The sequence below is a fragment of the Theobroma umbraticum genome, unplaced genomic scaffold (genome assembly GCF_002168275.2).
Source record: "Theobroma umbraticum cultivar Fairchild unplaced genomic scaffold, ASM216827v3 scaffold_51.0, whole genome shotgun sequence".
NCBI lineage: Eukaryota > Viridiplantae > Streptophyta > Magnoliopsida > Malvales > Malvaceae > Theobroma > Theobroma umbraticum.
In genome coordinates this window covers 9876429-9893872 of record NW_018397260.1, presented here as the reverse complement: position 1 = coordinate 9893872, position 17444 = coordinate 9876429, and the positions used below count along the sequence as shown (strand labels likewise).

Sequence of the window (17444 nt, the reverse complement as noted above, 5' to 3'; positions counted from 1 at the left end):
ATTTTCCCAGGTCTACGTACGGTTCAAATAACATGGAACCTTCAGTTTTGCAATGCCAAGTAATTTGTAAATCGATTAAGTTTCCGATTATTTTTGTTTTTTGAAAAGCACCAATTAATTATTATACAAGCATAAAATTTTCACATAATGTTGCTAATGTTTATTTACTGTATGATCACAATCTTTTATGCATAAACTAATGACTTTATTTTACAAAAAGAAAAAACACACCCGACCCCCTGGAATTTTGTTTCACCATTAATGACACATCAAGTGGCAACACACAAAACCAACTATCACGATTGATTAAAGGCAGAAGAGAAGCAAGTAGAACTTATCAATGCCCTTAATCTTTGGTAGAGATAATGGTTCAAACAGAGAAAATCACGTCAGGAAATCAGGACCACTATAGGACTTGAAACTGTGTGATTGCGTTGATCAGTCCACTTGAGATAACCATAACTCCTAGGGGAGATGGTCCATCAATCTTCTACACTCACCATAAAACTTAGCTTGATATTTCTTCGTGTACGTCAGGGTGCTCGGTTCGACTCTAACTGTCATCACACTAGAACTTCCTACAACTGCCTGGTAAACTGATTGATCATCTCCCACGTTAGTAACCACCCTGGAAAAATTCTTTACCTTTGGAGAGCTGGCTTCTTCATTAAATATGGCAACAAAAGATGGATAGTTCAGGTCGGTTTCCTTTTGGGTGCCGTTCCATTGACTTTGCCTAAGAACAGCTCTCATCTCCGTGTCATTGTAGCCTAAGCCGCACAGGAAATGGATGTAATTTTGTGTATCCATGTCATAAATGAGTCCAGGATCCAATGCTTTATTCGGATTGATATGACCTGCCCCATAATCTAGAGGTGTTGCAGGAGAAACATACAATTGATTTGTCCAAGTAGTTCCATTGTTGTTGATGGTATAGGCAGTGGTCATCAAAGCTGATCGGATGGCTGCAGGGCTCCATTCAGGGTGCACAGCTTTCAGTAAAGCTACCACTCCAGCAACATGGGGTGCTGCCGTTGATGTGCCCGATTCTTAATTTTGGAAATGGTGGGACTGCAGCCAGCACGTCGACCCTGGAGCAATAACATCTGGTTTTAAAATAGCAGGGTTGATTGGATCTGGTCCCCTTGAAGAGAAAACGGCCACTTGTGGTGCCGGTTTTGCACCCAAACTTGTGAGCACAAACCTCATGTTTTTCACTACTGCTTTAATACCTGCACCCATTGCATACTTTCTAACCAAAGCTCCGGAAGAAGTAAGCAGGACTAGGATGGGATTGCTGAGATCATCTAAAGCACCAAAAGGGATTTGATCTGCCACTATTATACCTGCATATGCACCTATCTTGTAAGGCTCATTTATTTGCTTCGAAGTGATGGTAATTCCTGCGTAATCGCACAAGACTACCTTTCCAGCAGTTTCATTTTTGTTTAATGACTCGCACATTATTTTCCTAGAATCACCTTTTCCATAGTATAAAGATGCATTTGATATTAGGACACTCTCAGGAAAAGTTGATTCCCCTTCGAAGGTTAATCCATTTCCTAGAGTCACTGTTGCAGTGAAAGTTCTGTTAAGTGTACCAGCACCTTGATTGAGGACTGTCAACCCCAAAAACACTCATTTATCTTATCACTCTGATAGAGTTTCATTAGTATTAGACTTTTGTTTAGGAATTTATCCAGAACTCTGCTTGTTTTTGAGATTATGCGTGTTGAGATGTTGCCAAGTGCTCCTTGAGCAGCTGCTCTTTTCGTAATTGTTCAGAACAGGTTCTTCTCATGATAGCTTCCATGCCAACAGGAGTTTCCAAATCTTAACGTTGAAGACTCCTCACGGTATTCCAGCTTATCATTAATAAAAACTCATCTTTCAAAAAAAAAAAGTGTACCAACACCTACGGTTGCAATCCTTGGTGCGGCATTCTTTGTAGAATTATATGCTCCCAGATTACCAGCACTACAGACAACAACAATCCCCTTCTCACTAGCTGAAAGTGAAGCTATAGCTATGACATCTTTGAAATATGGCTTCTGCTCGAAACCAAGAGACAGTGACATGATATCTACGCCATCTGCAATTGCTTGGTCCATAGCCACAAGAACATCACTTTCAGCAATATCTTCTGTGTTTGCGACCTTGTACATGGCGAGATGAGCACGAGGTGCCATTCCTCTGGCTATGCCCTTTGCATATCCAAATTGACTTGCACCAGGTAAATGGTTACCCGCGGCAGTGGATGCTGTGTGTGTTCCATGTCCAAGGAAATCTCTTGGCGAATTGTCTGCTTCCTTCGAGTTTTTTGCTTGGAATGCTTTGATAAATGTACGCGCGCCAATAAGCTTTTTGTTGCAAGGAAAGGGGATACTCGTACTATTCTCACACTTTCCCTTCCATCTTTGAGGGATTGGTGGCATCTCTTTGTCATTGAAACTCTCACTCTCAGGTCAAACACCTGAATCAATGAGACCAATGATCACACCTTCACCATATGATGAAGAAGGCTACAAACCAGAAGAATGCCTTAATCCACGAAACTTAGGGGAGTGGGTAGTGAGCAGCTTGCCAAAAGACTCCTCATGTATGGCAAGATGAGATGGAGACTTCTTGATTTCGGATACTTGGGATGGTGTGAGCCTGGCATGGAATCCATGCATGACATGGTTGTATGAATACAGCAACATTTTTTGATCTTCAACAGCTTTGGACAATGATCGTAGGGTGGAACGATGCCATGACTCGTGGGTTAAGAAAGCTGAAGGTTTGTGAGAATGGTCCACGTGAATTATGTAGGTCTTGTATTCTTCAGGTTCTGACACTGCATTGCCAATTAGCAACAAGAACAGTAACCATAACAGAGCACTCGATGAGCATCTGCAGAGCCTCATCGTTCTATGCATTGGTTTGAAGAAATAGCAGGAAGATTTGAACTTTATGATTTTCTTTCCCGAATTTATAGACGTTTAATGCAATAAGACGTGTATAAACATTTGTGTCCTTTCTCTGCAGCTCTCTCCTATTTGTCTCTTTCTCCTCTTGGTTGTCATGATTCATGAACGTTAACTTCAATTCGTTTTCTGATTTTGTCTTCATATCAATTTTGGGAGCTTGCTTCTGTCAGTATCTCAAATATTTATTTGTTAATTTGTGAATTTTTGTTTCTCGTTTTTGACAGCATTAATGAATAGACAATTTTTTTCAGAGTTCAGGCTTCATTTTCCATTACTGAATATTCTCTTTTTGGTTCCTATTTTATTTGACTCGGCTTGCGTTGATGAATGTATAACTAGGAAAGTTCAAATCTCTAATCAAAAATGGACTACGCGCTGTGGTGATCAAGTTTGCTTATTCTTTATTAAGTATTCATTGAGTTTCATACAACTAAGCAAAAGAAAACAGAAGTAAAAAAATGTATGCTCCACCGCACACAATACCGGACAAGCATATGGCAACATATCAGTATAATTATGTCCATGAAATTAACAGACAACATTTCCTCAACTTTTCCATGAAATTAATATTTGACTTGTTTAATTATGTCCTTCGATCAGCAAAACGACATTGGGTATTCTTCAATCTGCTAAATGAAGTCGTCCAAAGCCTGCTGGTTAAACTATTCATTGCATCGCAGGGGTTTACACTGACAATTTAAACAGAAACAGAAACTTTGTTCTAACCTTATGAACACAAATTAATAATCAAAATAAACAAATGAAGGTTTTGCAAATAGATGCGGCCAAGAAAAGAAATCTTTTGTTCAAAGTCAATCACGGAATCAAGATGCAAACTTCCTCCCTTGTTTCCTCCAGGCTGGAAAATATTTTGGCTTTACGAGTAGCACCTGCGCTGAATATTTTTACTCAATGCTTGGAAACATGGCCTTGTGGAATATGTCTCGTAAGAGTTCAAACCCCAATTACATACTTATTCGAACACTTAGTTTGGATTTTCTAGTCAAGTTCAATCGTTATGTAACAATTGTTACTGTAAAAGAACTGTGGAGAAAACATATTACTACGGACATTATCCTTTCTTTGAACTGTTGCTTCCTGTGAATGGCATTTTGGATTCGTTGGCTTCAATTGCTTGGACAAAACTATAAACATCATATCTGAAATGGGACTTAAAGTAGAGAAACAAGAAACTAATCCAAAATTGAACAAAGAAAGAAGCCTCACTCTATTCAAGACATTAAGAGCTGAGGAGCAAGTCTATGGATATATCCTCAACAAAGATGTTATAAAGTTGCCCGGAATCAAGCTCTGTCAGAATTGGATTCTTACAGCTGGGCTCCTTCTTTTCTTTCCTTTTGATTCTGCTGTATGTAGATTGCTCTTTTTCATATGAAATTTAATTATTGAAGTACTGCAAGTGATAAGAGCAAATATGGCAATTCCTTCAACAAGGCTGTTTATCTAGAAAGAATTATAGTAATGGTGGGTGTGAGTAATCAAACTTGAGACTCATTTGATATGAGTGCATCATAGTATTCTCCTATAACAAGAAAGGAGAAAAAAAGACCCAATTAAACAAGGCCAAGCTCATATAAAATAATATCGCTAACAATGGTATTCAAGTTCTACGTGAAGGCCTGAGTATGGACTATAGAATACTGATTTGGACTGAAACAAAAGAAAAAGCAGAGTCATTGAGAGGTATTACTTCAAATTAAGAAAATTATAGATTAAGATCATGACATGGAAATCATAATCCCATATCAAGAGAAACATCCAAATGTAGTAGTAATGGTAAGGTTGTTTTCTATGGCGGACTTAGATATTAAGCTTGATATGGCTAAAGTCCTTATTATGCAGAGAAAATGGCCATCAAACACGCCCTGTGCATCGCCCTGTGCATGTATGCGAGTTCTCCTTATGCAGGTAACCACCAACTTGTTGTGGAGTCTGACTCTATTGTGGCGCTCACTTGGGTGGAGAAGGTGAATCATAGACCTTGGAATATCTGGCATATTCTCAATGAAATAGATACAATTAGGGTGACTTTTGGTAGAGTGATTTTCCAACATATTATGCGAGATGGGAACTCGTTTGCTAACAAGCTTGCTAAACATGGTGTTGACTGTGAGTCTATGTTCACAGCATGGTGGTAGCTTTCATCAGTAAATTTCTTTATGAATAGTTTTAGTTCACAATGTTCTGATATTGTAAAGCTTAGCTTAGAATTATGGTACCCTCCATATCGGATATGTTTTGTTTGCTGATGTTATGTATGCATGCTCACACCAGTTGTACTCTGATTGTAGTATGAACAGTTTACTGTACCCTTACTATCTTGGGCAGATTATTAATGAAAATACCTTACTAGCTGCGAAAAAAAAATTACTAGAAAGGGCCAAAAGAAAAGAAAAGAAAAACAAGGAAAAAAAAGTAGTCTTGCGTTGACTCGGAGGAAGTGGAAAGGACGCACGTGCATATTTTCCAAAGAAAACTATCTTTGGTCACCTCTTTAGCCTTTATTTTATAGAAAATGGGAACAGAAATTAATGCAACATAATGGTTGTATTTTTTAAAAGGTAAATTTATTGATTTTTACAATCAGTTTGTCGTTGTAAATCTCTTATGTTTTTTGACAAAAGGCTTTTCATGATATCAAAATCTGATTTGGACAAAATAAACTCTGTACAATTACAAAAATCAAAACCGCAACAAAAGTTATTGACGGTATTGCTCAAAGGCAAACCTAGCTGCATCCAAAAAATACAAGCAAGATGTGTCTCATTAGAAGTGTTAGCTGGGATTAATGCTGGGAAACCAATCGGCGCTAGCCAGGCTGTTTATGTCCTGGTCTTGGGAGGGTAATCCGCAGTGCAGGGGATCAATTTGGGGGCTGTGGTCCCTTTTACCTGGAAAAAACAAAACATGAAAAAGGGCTAGAAGGAAGAAATAGAAAATTTTGTGAAGCAACGTCCGAAACGTGAACATGTCTGCCATGATGTGACTTGATTTTTCAGGTTGACAGCTAATTGATAATGACATTTCGGAACCCGACTAATCCTAGAGAAAGAAAGAAAAAATTGACAAGATTAAATGGAAACCGTCTTATTGGTACTTGTCTTTTCTTTTCTTTTCTTCTCCACAATTGTTAGGATAATAAAAGCAGAATATATTCACTTCCCTACATAATAAAAGCAGAGCGTCGATCTTGGTCGTTCAAGAAAAAAAAAACAATGAGTTTTTCCAATGGGGTTTGTCAGCTAAGCTGTTTACGCTCTGTCTTCCTCACATTTGTTATGTTCAATCTCCATGTTCACTCAGTGTCAGTAAATACATATATTGTCCATATGGACAAGTCCTTCATGCCCAAAGTCTTTGCTAGTCATCATAGCTGGTACTCCTCCACAGTTGATTCTCTGAAATCAAGAAACACTGCCTTATCGAACAACCCTCGATCCTCACCAACTCTGATATACTCTTATGATAGTGCAGCTCATGGTTTTAGCGCTGTCCTGTCCCCTGATGAACTAGAAACGCTAAAGAAGTCCCCAGGATTTGTCTCAGCTTATCCTGACAGGAGTGTTACTCTTGACACAACCCACACCCCAGAATTCCTGTCCCTCAACCCTTACTCTGGGCTATGGCCTGCTTCAAACTATGGTGAAGATATCATCATTGGTGTTATTGACTCTGGTGTTTGGCCAGAGAGTGACAGCTATGAAGATGATGGCATGACTCCAGTTCCAGCCAGGTGGAAAGGTGTATGCGAGGAAGGACAGGAATTCAACTCCTCCATGTGTAACTCCAAGTTAATTGGAGCTAGGTACTTCAACAAGGGTGTGATTGCAGCAAATCCTGGAGTCAACATAAGCATGAATTCTGCTAGAGACACTATTGGTCATGGAACGCATACTTCCTCCACTGCAGGTGGAAACTATGTGAAAGATGCATCATTTTTCGGGTATGCTAAAGGTACGGCAAGAGGTCTGGCCCCACGTTCCAGGCTGGCCATGTACAAGGTCCTATGGGAGGAGGGGCGCTACTCAGCTGACGTTCTTGCTGGTATGGACCAGGCTATTGCCGATGGTGTGGATGTGATATCAATATCTATGGGGTTTGATGAAGTGCCATTGTATAAGGATCCTATTGCAATTGCCTCGTTTGCTGCTATGGAGAAAGGGGTGCTAGTCTCATCATCAGCAGGAAATGAGGGGCCAAATTTAGGGACCTTGCACAATGGAATCCCATGGGTCCTGACAGTTGCCGCTGGCACCATTGATCGTTCTTTTGCTGGAATTGTGTCTCTAGGAGATGGGCAAACCATCACTGGATGGACCTTGTTTCCAGCAAGTGCTTTAGTTAAAGAGTTTTCATTGATTTACAACAAAAGTCTATCAGCATGCAATTCAAGCCATTTGTTATCTGACGCCCCCGATGGGATCATCATATGTGACAATACCGGTTCTCTCCCTATTCAGATAGGGCGTATCACTAGGTCAAGGGCGTACGGAGCAATATTTATTTCTGATGAACCAGAATTACGCCGTAGTATGCCCTGTCCGGGTGTTGTGATTAGTACCGAGGATGCACCTGCTCTTATTAAATATGCCACAAGTAATAAGGATGCCACAGCTAGCATCAAGTTTCAACAGACCATTTTAGGGACAAAGCCTGCACCAGCCGTGGCCTCTTACACTTCAAGAGGTCCTTCACCAAGCTATCCTGGCATCTTGAAGCCAGATATAATGGCACCTGGTTCTATTGTTTTGGCTGCTTATAGTCCAAACAATATTGCAGCTACAATAGGGGCGTATATATTCTTGTCCAGTAACGTTGCTATGCTCTCTGGAACATCCATGGCTTGTCCGCATGCTTCTGGTATAGCCGCACTCTTGAAAGGTGCACACCCTGACTGGAGTGCTGCTGCTATAAGGTCTGCTTTGGTGACTACTGCAAATCCATTAGATAACACTATGAAACCAATCAGAGACAATGGTGATGACAATATGTCTTTTGCTTCACCTTTAGCCATGGGAGCAGGACAAATTGATCCAAATCAAGCACTTGATCCAGGTTTGATCTACGACGCAACCCCACAGGACTACGTCAATCTTTTGTGCATCATGAATTTCACTCAGAGTCAAATCTTGACCATCACAAGATCAAAGAGATACAACTGCTCGAATCCATCTTCTGATCTTAACTACCCATCTTTTATTGCTTTATACAATCCTAATGTGACGGAAACTATAGCCAAAATATTCCAGAGGACTGTGACAAATATGGGAGAAGGTGCCGCAACATACAATGTTAAGATAGTGCAGCCTCAGGGTTCAACTATTGTTGTTTCGCCAAAGACATTGGTCTTTAAAAATACATATGAGAAGCAGATCTTTAGCGTGACTATAAGTTATAGCAGTCACAAGGAGGAAAGAGTTTCATTTGGTGAACTTGTTTGGGTTGAAGAAAATGGAAAACACACCGTCAGGAGCCCTGTTGTGGTGTCACCTACTGTAAGTTCTTGAGAGGGTTTATTCAATGTTTATATTTAAGAGCTTTGGGGTTAAGGTTTGTGTCTAAGGACAAGTATTGAACCAGCTTCGCAAATAATATGCTTTGCCACCGTATACAGTTCTCTTTGCTTTCTTGATAGAACCAACGGGCCTAATTTCCGGCAACACTTCATTATTAAGATGCAACAAGTGGACGGCCATTGTTTTCATCAACTCTCTTCCCGAAGCTCATTTCTTGTGATTGAATTTGAGTAAGACCAATCATTCTAAGGATTCAATTTTGTCTGCAAGCCATTTCTGTGACGACATTATCAATCTTCTATGCCTTTCAACAATATGGAAACAACGGACAAAAATTACTTCGTGATGTTGGTTTCTTGCAGATTTTTCATCTGAAAGCACCCCATAAGGACAATGATTTAAGGATTTTGACTGGTTGCTGCCAGCAACGCTGATAGCACTTTACTTCCAAATTGTGTGTTTTAATCGACCCTTTGTCAAATCCAGACAACTTTGTTTTCCTTTTATTTCTGATTGATTTGGCCCCTCTTGTAACGATTGTGGATTGAAAAATAAAAGTATTTTCTCTCTCGTTGAGCCCACCAGCAAAGACTCCTCGTTAGGAAGTTTCTTATAGGAAAGATATGTACATGCGTGTTAAGATTCATTGTTTTTCTCCTTGTTTTAAAAGTCTTGGAATTCACTTACGCGAAGCCATGTACTGGTACATTTATCACGAACAGCAGCTTCTTCAATTGCCCTTTTTCAACAGAAATATTTTCGAAGATCTTGTTCCTCAAGAAAAACAATCCTGAAGGAAACCTCTCCCCCAATTATCTGTGTGCTTCGAGAAGCATACAAAGGGAAGGATACTGAGGCCTTTTCGTTTATAAGTCCCACCATGTTCTATTGTACCCTATAGTTCTGACGTCCCTTTCAGCTGGTCAATCACAAATTACACTCCACGCAACAAAAGTATAAAAATACTCTGCAGTTATACTGGGCTCAATGCCCTATTTTTGAGCCCTGACAGAATGTGTCATAGACTTTTTGGGCTTTGACTCAAACATCGACCCCTTACAAACTGCACATTAAATAAAAAAAAGCAATAAAAAGATTCATGTACTGGCCCAAGCCCAAATTTCTTTTGCCAATACCGAATTGTATTTATATTTATAAATTAGTTTTTAGTTTGTTTACTAAATATGATGAACTAAGCAAATAGTTTCATATCATTATAAACTATTTAAAAGGTTATTGCAAGGGTTGCATAATGCGTAATAATTGCAAAGAGAAAACAAAGTTCAAACGCGTTTTCCACCTTACAAATGGACATCAATGGGTAGTTTTAGTATTACTATTGTTTTTCTTGTCAAGAAAATTACACTCCTACACATGCAGCAAGCAAGCTTTACAAATTCATACACATGTAGAAAATTTAACTTCAATTGCTTTGTCAGGCCCTATTAGAAGATAGAATCTCTATCATGCCCATTAAGCTATAGAGAAAAAATCAATTCAAAAAGTTATTGTAATCAGTCTTTTTTAACGATTAATGCGCATGATAAGAAAACTCTCTGAAATAATTTTTTGAAATCGATACAAATATAATATATATATATATAGAGAGAGAGAGAGAGAGATGAAGTGAGAGAGAGAGAGAGTCAGCATCATGTGAATAAAACAAATGGTTAGGACCACAAGCAACACGTCTCTCTGTTTTTTGCCAAATAAAAGCACATGGAAAGTGGCCACATTAAGTTTGGTGTTTGATCCTCTTGGCTACCACCCTAGCCACCCACCCTCACCCATCTATCCATAGATTACGCGTTTAACTCCCACTTTGGGCTAATTAAACAGCACATTGGTGTCAATGGGTTTTCTCTTATCTTCTTAATTGGAATAGAAAGATGAAAAGAAACCATAATAATTAGTCTTATTAAGTTATGATGAAGCCGTTTACTTCTGCTCTGAATTCCCGCATTGGGAAGAACAATTTTATGTTGAAGAAATTGAGGACTGAAGCGACCCTTGATCAAACAATTGTCTTCAAATTCTCCAAGATTAACACTGTTTTAGCCCAATTTACAACAACTTGTACTTCTGCAGCATCAAGTTGAAGGAAGGGCTTTAAATTGCGTGTCTCGCTAATTAACCATTCCCCAAAGTCTCAAGGCAATCATTGCTTTTCAATTAGCTCCACATTAATTCATCATTCACCAATCTCAAGCTTGAGAATTTTTGGCCTGGCTAACTATTACTTCGATGATTGCAACCCTTGTAAAAGACTAGAGAGTTAACTTAAAGGCACTGTCATGCAAACAAAAAATTAAAAAAACTCCGATGTAATCGGCATAAATCAAATTCCTTGAATACCCTAATTTCCGTCTGGTTTTACGAGTGAAAACTGCTCTAAAGTCTAAAGTAATGAACTTCATCAACTAAAACGAGACAAAGTTAGCACAACAACAATTTTTTTGGTGTCGTTATCATTCACATGTGGCTGCAATGCGTGGTTCCTTATGAGAAAAGGTTTTCAACATCTTTTTTCTCGTATTTTACAGTTGAGTAGCACTTCATTGTAACCACACTTACTTTGGCATGAGAAATCCGAATTGATTTGGGAAAAAAATGATATGAGATAAGAAGATAATTTATGGTCAATGAGGTGACCCTTGCATATAGTGCTCCCAAATTTTCCAGATGGACGAATTCCTTTATAGTAACAAGTCAAGACTGTCTTGAGTGATATAGGATTTGTTCTATTGTGAGCTCGCACATGGTGGGCTCTAGGACCTCCAATCAGTGGATATCATCAAAACTGACTCATTCAAGTAACGCCGTATTAATTACAAACCATTTTGGAAGGAAGTTGTCAACAGGGAGAGAGAATCAAAGTTGAGAATGTAATGATAATGGATATAGGCGCTTGCGAGCAAAGGAACAGTTTCATATATATGTCAGCATTTTCCTCTTTGAATCCATGGTACGAGCCACTGGCCTTTTCGGGAAGGAAAATTAAGCTCCAAAACTCAATGGAACTGATTTAATTGGCAGACCCTAGGTAGACCATGAGGTGAAGGAAAGGACCATCAAGCTCGATGCGAGCTAGTTCGCTGTAGAAAAATATAGTGGATATTTTAGAGGTCTCTTATTTGGATTCCTTTGCGACTAAGTTGATAGACTTCTATAGGGAAGAATAATTTCATGTTTACACGCCTCCCAATTCCCTATATAAGCTCACCAATTTCATAATTGTCCTAAAACATATCGCTTCCCAAATTCCAATTCTCTACCATGGCTGCTGATCATACTAAAATCCTGTTCGTTTGGCTTTCCTTCATCATCCCATTTATCTTTACCAAGCTAGCAGAAGCTGACAATTATATTGTCCAGATGGACCTATCAGTCATGCCCAAGCCTTTTCCGGCCAGCAAAGCTGGTACTTGGCCACCCTTGCATCTTTATCAGCCAACTGGAGAGCTAACACCAATGCAGCAATTCCCTCTTCTAAACTTATCTATACTTATAACCATGTTGTTCAAGGTTTTAGCGCAAGTCTCACACCGGCAGAGCTTGAGGCCTTGAAAAACGCTCCAGGGTATGTTTCTTCCATTAGAGATAGAACTGTCAAGGTTGATACCACTCATTCTTTCAAATTTCTAGGCCTGAATTCCGACACAGGTGCGTGGCCGGTGTCAAATTTTGGCAAAGATGTCATTATTGGGGTGATTGATACAGGGGTTTGGCCAGAAAGCGGAAGCTTTAATGATAATGGAATGACTGATGTTCCATCAAAATGGAGGATGTGTGAAGTGGCACCCAATTCAACTCCTCATTGTGCAACACAAAAGCTCATTGGTGCGCGGTCTTTCAATAAAGGTCTGATAGCCCACAATCCGAATATCACCATCTCAATGAATTCTACGCGCGACACAGAAGGACACGGGACCCACACTTCAACAACTGCTGCTGGAACTTATGTGCAAGATGCATCATACTTTGGCTATGCCATGGGAACTGCTAGAGGAATGGCCCCAGGGGCTCGGGTGGCCATGTACAAAGCCCTCTGGGAAGAAGGAGCTTACACAACAGATATAATTGCTGCAATTGATCAGGCAATTACTGACGGTGTTGATGTTCTTTCCATGTCATTGGGCTTGGATGAGCTTGAATTGTATGAAGACCCTATTGCAATAGCCACATTTGCAGCCATAGAGAAGAATATATTCGTTTCAACATCTGCAGGAAATGAAGGGCCAGATGTGGAGACCCTACACAATGGTACACCTTGGGTTTAACTGTCGCTGCTGGTACCATGGATCGAGAATTTGGCGCAACTTTAACTCTTGGAAACAAAGGGTTCCGTGGATGGTTTGGCTCTATTTCCAGGGAATTTTTCTGCAAGCCAATTCCCAATTGTTTTCGACGCATGTGAGAAAGCTAGTGAATTGAAGAAACTTGGGCAAAAGATTGTTGTGTGCCAAGATCCAGGCAAGGAAGATTCCCTCAATGACCAGTTTAACAGCGTCCAAGTTGCAGGAAATGCTGCTGGTGTCTTCATAACGAATAACAGTGACGTGGAAGTATTCATCCAGGGCCCATTTCCAGCCATGTTCTTGGAACAAAAAGATGGTGATACCGTTCTCGACTACATTAAGAGCAACATTGACCCAAAAGCCAGCATTGAATTTAAAAAAACGTTCCTGGGTACTAAACCTTCGCCAACTGTAACTAGCTATACCTCTAGAGGGCCATCCTACAGTTGTCCATCTGTTTTGAAGCCTGACATTATGGCTCCTGGTGACTTAGTCCTAGCTGCATGGCCTCCAAACCTTCGAGTGGCCCGTGTAAATGAGGGCCTTGTGTTTAGTAACTTCAATTTACTTTCGGGAACATCCATGGCATGCCCCCATGCGACCGGAATAGCAGCACTTTTGAAAGGAGCATATCCTTATTGGAGCCCCGCAGCCATCAGATCAGCCTTGATGACCACATCTGATCCCATTGATAACACGGGCAGTCCTATCAAGGATACAGGTGACAATCTCCGACCTGCCAGTCCTCTAGCCATGGGAGCTGGTCATATCAATCCCAACAAAGCGTTAGACCCCGGCCTCATTTATGATGCTACCGTTGAAGATTACGTGAATCTTCTTTGCGCACTCAACTTCACCGCGGGACAAATTAAAACCATCACAAAATCATCAAACAACTGTTCGAACCCGTCTCTGGATCTTAACTACCCTTCTTTTATTGCGTTTTTCAATGACAGGGACCCAAAACCAAATTCTAAAACTGTGAAGGAATTTCAAAGAACGGTGACTAATGTCGGAGAAGGAAGCTCCACCTACAAAGCAACACTAACACCGATCAATGGAGTTAAGGTAACTGTCGAGCCAGACCAGTTGGTCTTCAAGGAAAAAAACGACAAGAAAAACTTCAAGCTGAGTGTAGAAGCTCCAAGTCAGCTGGATGAGGCAGTGTCTTTCGGTTATCTCACTTGGGAAGACATAGGAGGTAAACACGTCGTCAGAAGTCCCATAGTCGCCACAAGCTACAGCGTAGAAAAATGACAAACTCATCTTGTAGACATGTGACCTTCAAGTTGCTACGCTGAATAAAGAAAATTACATTAAACAAAGCAAATGGTGTCTAAGCTTGCCAGTTGCAGTTGTTGCCTAAGGTTCTTTTAGCTTTACGGTCGCTAGCCAGTAAATTTTACTGTCACAAACATATTTAATGAATAAAGTTGAAACAATTTTATAATCTTAAAACTTTTAATTATTATTATTTTTTGAATGGCAAGTGATCACGTAACAGACCCAATTAAGATTTTCAAACTTTTAATTATTAGTACCTTCGAAGCTATCTTCCTGCTTACAACTTAACAACTGATCTTTTGTTTTTATTATAAAATTGTCACAAATAAATGAAGCTAAATGGCCTACGTTACTTGAAATTAAGTTGAAACTTAAAATCAATACTTTATGGACAAATAATTAATAGAATTGATCAGCTGGTTGTTGCTTGTCTGGAGGGGGTTCATTGATCAGGTCAATATCTGATCATATCCTGTTGGATGCATGATTAATTCAGTATCTTCCTAGTAAGTCTTACAAAAGTAAACCAAAGGGAAAGCCTCTTAATTTTCAACTATCCTGTTTCCTTCAATTCATGCTTCGTTTCCTATTGCCGACGAAACAAATAGAAATTGTTGGGTTTTGTCCATGGAACAGTAGTTTTTGTTTTCTTCTTTCTTTCAGCTACCTACTAATTAGTTAATTTCGCTTGAGACATATTCTGGACACAAAAGCATTTAAAATTAAAGCACAGAATGTGTGTTCTCTCGCCACAAGCACGCAAAATAGCCCATGTGTAGAAAACGACGTGACCTACAACAATTTGTGATTTGTCCATGCAAAGCCACTCGAAAGGGAGATACAAAGGGTGGCCTATGGGTTACGAATGTGGAAATGTTGCTGCATAAAAAGCGAATTCTGACAAACAACCGCAAGGGATTAAGACATCGCAACCACTGTCGTTATCAACGCATAAATCATTGATGATCGATCGAGCACAATAATTATTGTAGCATAGAGTATTAATCTGCAATCAATGTTGATCAGTTTTTGATTGATTAGCTTTTCGATTATTTGATCCCTCTTAAGTGGATTGCAGACATCTTTAATTCTCAATTCAACCGTATAACCCATTCATCCGATTCAATTTTTTCAACACGGCTTTTCGTGCGTTTTGGACTCAATGATCTGGAATCTATCTCAATCATAGTCGCATATATAGAAATTGCATTCAAACGTTATTGGATCTCACTTTTTCTTTTTTTTCCTTTTTGTCCATTTGCTATAGCTTGGAAGTCACCTCTTAGGCATATAGGGGAGAAGACACACACCATTTTCCAGATTCGTGGAAGACAATCAGGCCAAGCAATGCTACCTAGCTCGTTATTCTTATCCATCAATTATCATGGAGGAAATTATTGTTTTCTTATCTCGGATAAAATAGAATTACTGTTCAGCAATTATCATGGAGTGCGTTATTGTTTTCTTAGCTTGCAAACAAACAACGTGCTACCCTACCCGATTCCATATATATTATCTTGACCAGGAAAAGGAATTAGAAAAATGGAAGGGGAGGATATACTGCTCGTGTATAATGCTGCAATTGAAACGCAGAAGGCTTAGGTATGGGCAGGATGTTTTTCCACTTTTTTGGGTCCATCCATTTTCCGTTGATAATTTGGAGCCCCATGCTTTCACGTTCAGGAGTTGGAAAAGGAAAGCGTACAAGATTGCAATTTAACAGGATGGATGCATCAAAAATCTGAAAGTTTGATTCATCAATATGTCAGTTAAGATTATGGGGATGAGACGTAGAGATTTCTTCCAAGCTTTTTGGTTCTTCATATATCTGATCCAAGTCAACATGGATAATCCAATATACGAGCTGATCGTCAGGTGCCTGACTGGTGAAAACGGAATTTTAAGTTTGTCATTCAAGTAGAGCCCGTAAGGTATTGGACAGCCCTAGGATTGCTACAGAAACAGAAGGGTCTACAGCTTGGCCCAGTCATGAGGCCTCGTCTTCAACTGGCAAGGCTCTTTGCTGCCGGTGGACAATTGAGCCTCAAAGGATGAGCTTCCATAAGGTCCCCTCCCTACTAGGCTAGTGTTAAACTTACTTCTAGCCCATTACTCATTAGCCACTGAAGTTTCAGGATTTCAGCGGCTGAAAGAGGAATCCTGACAAGTTTTCTTGGACAATAATAAGCTAATCATACTTATCGAACTCAACGAATAAGGCAGAGGAGGATGAAATTTTGCAATCTATATATCTCGTGAATTTGTTAGGATTCAGGAGTCCAGTAATCATCTCTTTCATTGAAGGTATTTTAGCCTGTTCTCATTTTCTGGAAGCAACATAATTAAATAAACTTCAAATCAGCATGAATACGTGAATGCATGAATTCATCATGGGAAATGTTCAATGACAACTCTCAGGCACTTCTTAATTTGTGAAACGACTCCAAAAAAACAAAAAATATGTGAAAGATGTAGCTGGAGCATTTTAAAGCTTACAGGGGAGTTAGTCTTTGGCTCCTTCATGTTACATGTTCTTGTGTGTTACTTTTCCCAAGCCTTCTGTCTGCCATAGTCTTCTATTTGGAATTGAATTTTATACATCAAACAAGGTAGAAGGGAGGGATGCACAAGACATCTTTAGCATAAATGAAGGCATCCAACAATCTAGCTAATCTAAACTATAAAGTAACAAAAAATATCTGTCGAAGTCTAACTATCCAACAAAAAGGAAGTTTGAAAAAATACAAAAGAAGTGAAAATAGAAAAAAGCGGAGAACTATTGCTGTGTTAGGAGACATTCGGCGAGCAGGTATCTTCCACATGGGCTCACATGGTTTGATGTGGGAGGCCCAACTGACATACTTAAGATCCCAGCCGTTGATGGAAAGATTGCCAGTGTGACCCACAAATCCACAATTGGAATCACTTTCTCTTAAATTCTGAAACAAATAGTCAAAAGCCACCAGCGGCAATGTTTTATTTATATATTGCCTGCCTGTATAATACAGAAGGAAAGTAATGAATGAGAAAAAACGAAAATAGAGAGTGAGGACCATTCTCAATTGAGTAGAGACCAGAGAACCTCCAAATTATGAACAGGCGGTGGCTGGCCAGATGCTGTGTCCACTATTCTCTATTGTCCATCAACCAATAGAGTGAAACAACACTTCTCTCATTTGCCAGTCCAATGCCCATCATGGAGACCTCCGTTTTTACTAGCATTCCTCGATCATTAATTGCTAAAGCTATGGCAAACAAGCGCAAACAGATCCAACTGTGAGAACAAATCTTGCCTGAATCAAGTGCAACTGTTAGGCATGGGCAGGACTAGCAGTTGCAGGGAGTATTGCCTGCAT

At 39.6% G+C, this 17444-nt stretch overlaps 1 protein-coding gene and 2 pseudogenes across 1 annotated transcript; 2 read left to right on the top strand and 1 right to left on the bottom strand.

Moving 5' to 3' along the window:
- Nucleotides 1–389: 389 nt before the first annotated feature.
- On the bottom strand, nucleotides 390–2906 carry LOC110417312 (subtilisin-like protease SBT1.5 pseudogene; annotated as a pseudogene).
- A 3245-nt stretch (nucleotides 2907–6151) lies between these two features.
- LOC110417145 (subtilisin-like protease SBT3) lies at nucleotides 6152–9076 on the top strand. Its single transcript, XM_089783704.1, has one exon. It carries the CDS (start codon nucleotides 6206–6208, stop codon nucleotides 8495–8497), a length of 2292 nt encoding a protein of 763 aa, XP_089639830.1. The 5' UTR covers nucleotides 6152–6205; the 3' UTR covers nucleotides 8498–9076.
- Nucleotides 9077–11722: 2646 nt separating this feature from the next.
- LOC110417258 (subtilisin-like protease SBT3 pseudogene) lies at nucleotides 11723–14254 on the top strand (annotated as a pseudogene).
- Nucleotides 14255–17444: the final 3190 nt, after the last annotated feature.